We start from the raw sequence: 2,754 nt of genomic DNA, 5'->3' as shown, positions 1-2,754 counted from the left end.
TATCCTCATCACAAAACTATAAAGCAACCACATATCTCTATGCAATATACACTTGTACCATATGCTCATTTCCATATACTCTATCAATATCTTCTAATTTTGTAAAGTCAAACCCATAGCCTACTCACAATATGCACAACACTATTCAAATATTCAAACTTTTGATGGGATGTTACATGAGACAAGGTTGAAACATTAATTTCATTCCAAAGAACATATTCCATCATTACAAAAAAATACCCTATAAATAAACCTCAAGATGTCCCAAATTTTAACCAACCCAAATCCCAAAAACAACATCTTTATAAAAATGACCACAGTGAGGGCTCTGTTATCTGAGAATCCAGCTGTGATTTTTAGCAAAACAACATGTTGTATAAGCCATTCGATCATATCACTCATAAGAAAATTTGGAGCAAATCTTATTATTTATGAGCTTGATGAGCTTTCTAATGGAGATGGAATTGAAGAAGAGTTAATGGAGTTAGGTTGCAGCCCTAGTGTGCCAGCTGTTTTCATAGGGAAGAAGCTTGTTGGAGGTGCTAATGAGATTTATAGTCTCAATTTGGAAAGCAAGCTTAAACCACTACTCATTGATGCTAATGCTATTTGGATGTAGGTTGCAATATTAATACAAGGTGTACCTCATCTATCATGTTTTTATGTTCTTTTTGCTGTTTTAAATAGGGTTTAAATCGGCTAATAATGATGTCAAGTATTGTAACGTATACATGGCATATATATTATACTTTTCTATTAGCGATAGTTTTGACTTTGAATAAGTTACATTTTGTTAACTTTAAATTATGGTTAAAGTGATATCTTTTGTAACAATAAGCGCTAAATGCAATAAATAAAAATCGTACTTTCGCTTTTTTTTTTAGATTCTTATTTTCATTGTGATTTCAACTCTTTCTTATTAAGGCATTGTACTTTGAAAAATATACTTATAGCACTATATTTTGAAAATTCTACTCATTTGTATAAGTGAAAATTGTTTTTTGTAATTAGATGACATTGCTATAATTGGATAGATTTTTTTGAAAGTACAATTTTTAGAAAAAAACGACAATATAAGGAACAAGAAAGTGGAAATTATTGAAAGTAATGGTACAAATATACAAGTTACAAACTTTGTGGAATTGTGATTTGAAATGATTACTAAAGAGAAAAAAGTTAAGAGGTTCATTGGAGAGTGATTTCAGTCACCTTCTCCCATGATTTTAGGGTTTTGTCTTCTGTGTCTGTTTTGTACAAAGCAAGACGAGATATTGGGAACTTCAAGCTTTTAACACTTTCATCAAGAGCATTGGCTTTCTCTTGAGCTCTTTTCTTTTCTTCTTCGGTTAAATCAGCATAAAGGATGCTCAAGTGTGGCATATAAGCTGAAAATGTAACAAGAATCATTGTTGATCAGCAAAAGAGGAAAGTGTCGGAATCAAAAAACTAATTAACTTAAAGATGGAAGAGGACTATACGAGTTGAACTCTTGTAGCCAAAATGATTCCAGCAGTGTGCACCAGTCTCCATGACCTGAAATAATGAATCTCATAACATAAATATGTTCTGGGAAATGGATATGAATGTATGATACTGAAACAATTGTTATGGTGGATTCACTGTATTGTTTGACTTCTGAGAAGTGAAGGTTAAGACTTTCAGATTTCAGATTAGATCTGTAATTTTTTCAACAGAACAACTGTTATGATCGCTTCACTGATTGGATTACATGATCACATCCATGAATATTTCAAATCTGAAACAATTCATTTGAACCGAAAAGTCGTATATGAATCCCAGTCGAAATTACCTCGGTCGTGGGATGAAGCAACAAGAACACACACTGATAGAAGAAAGTTCCCGTCGCAACCTTCTCTACGGTGGCATTATAAGCTTTCAAACCCTCACAGGCCTTCTTGAGTTTGTCACGCGCCTCCTCCTCCGTCAAGCTGATAGCTCCGACAACAGTCACATGCGGCTCAAACTCAGGGCCTCCAAACTCCGATCGCAGACCGATCATCAGTTTCTTCAGCCTCTCCGTCACATCTTCCGGCGGAAGCGCCCATACCGAATAAACATCATTCTTGGGCTGCTGTGCTGCTTCACCGACTTGTACATCCATGGAAATCGAAATGAAGAAGAGAGTCAAACCTAGGATTCCGAGCAGAGAGAGAAACCTAATCAGAATAAGGCGAAATCTCGGAGAGACGAACATTCATGCGAAAGTCTGTGATTGGGAATCGGGAAGAAGATGCCATTTTTATGCATTTCTTATAATTGATTCAGTTTTAGGGTTTGAAATCGGAAATAATTTGATTAATGAGTTGTTAAAAGTGTTTAAGAATTAAGACTACTATAAGTTTTGGGGATGTAGACTTTGGTCTAAAAGTATTAGCCCACATTCATTTTTAGTCCCTGATGATAAAATCATTTCAAATTGCAAACTTTGTGGAAGGGAAATATGTAAAAGACAATGAGTGTTTATATTGTTCTTTTATGTAAACAGGAAAATAAATAAGGCGAATATAATAGCAATCAACTTCCATTTTGTTGTTCTTTGTGTGTATACGACTTACATTACAACAATCATTTTATTTTAAATTTACTCTTATAAAGAACATTTATGTAAAGTTAGTGTGATTATTCATAATTATTGCCATTTTCTTTCAAAGTATAATATTATAATTGGGTATCCATCATCAGTCAATGTAATTTATAAATATGTGTTTGATTTTCTATGTATGAGTGTGTTTA

The 2,754-nt window shown here is 33.6% G+C and overlaps 1 protein-coding gene and 1 pseudogene across 1 annotated transcript; one reads left to right on the top strand and one right to left on the bottom strand.

Moving 5' to 3' along the window:
• The first annotated feature begins 265 nt into the window (after nt 1–265).
• LOC145062183 (monothiol glutaredoxin-S1 pseudogene) lies at nt 266–765 on the top strand (annotated as a pseudogene).
• Nucleotides 766–1,074: 309 nt separating this feature from the next.
• LOC145062182 (cyclic phosphodiesterase-like) lies at nt 1,075–2,313 on the bottom strand. The gene is made up of 3 exons (XM_079009812.1): nt 1,811–2,313; nt 1,479–1,533; nt 1,075–1,385 (listed from the first exon to the last, which is right to left on the bottom strand). The coding sequence occupies exons 1-3, from the start codon at nt 2,213–2,215 to the stop codon at nt 1,186–1,188; spliced, it is 660 nt and encodes a 219-aa protein (XP_078865938.1). The 5' UTR covers nt 2,216–2,313; the 3' UTR covers nt 1,075–1,185.
• Nucleotides 2,314–2,754: the final 441 nt, after the last annotated feature.

This window comes from Lactuca serriola, chromosome 7 (assembly GCF_051521515.1).
Source record: "Lactuca serriola cultivar US96UC23 chromosome 7, Lser_US96UC23_V15, whole genome shotgun sequence".
NCBI lineage: Eukaryota > Viridiplantae > Streptophyta > Magnoliopsida > Asterales > Asteraceae > Lactuca > Lactuca serriola.
This window is presented reverse-complemented; position numbering and strand designations above follow the sequence as displayed.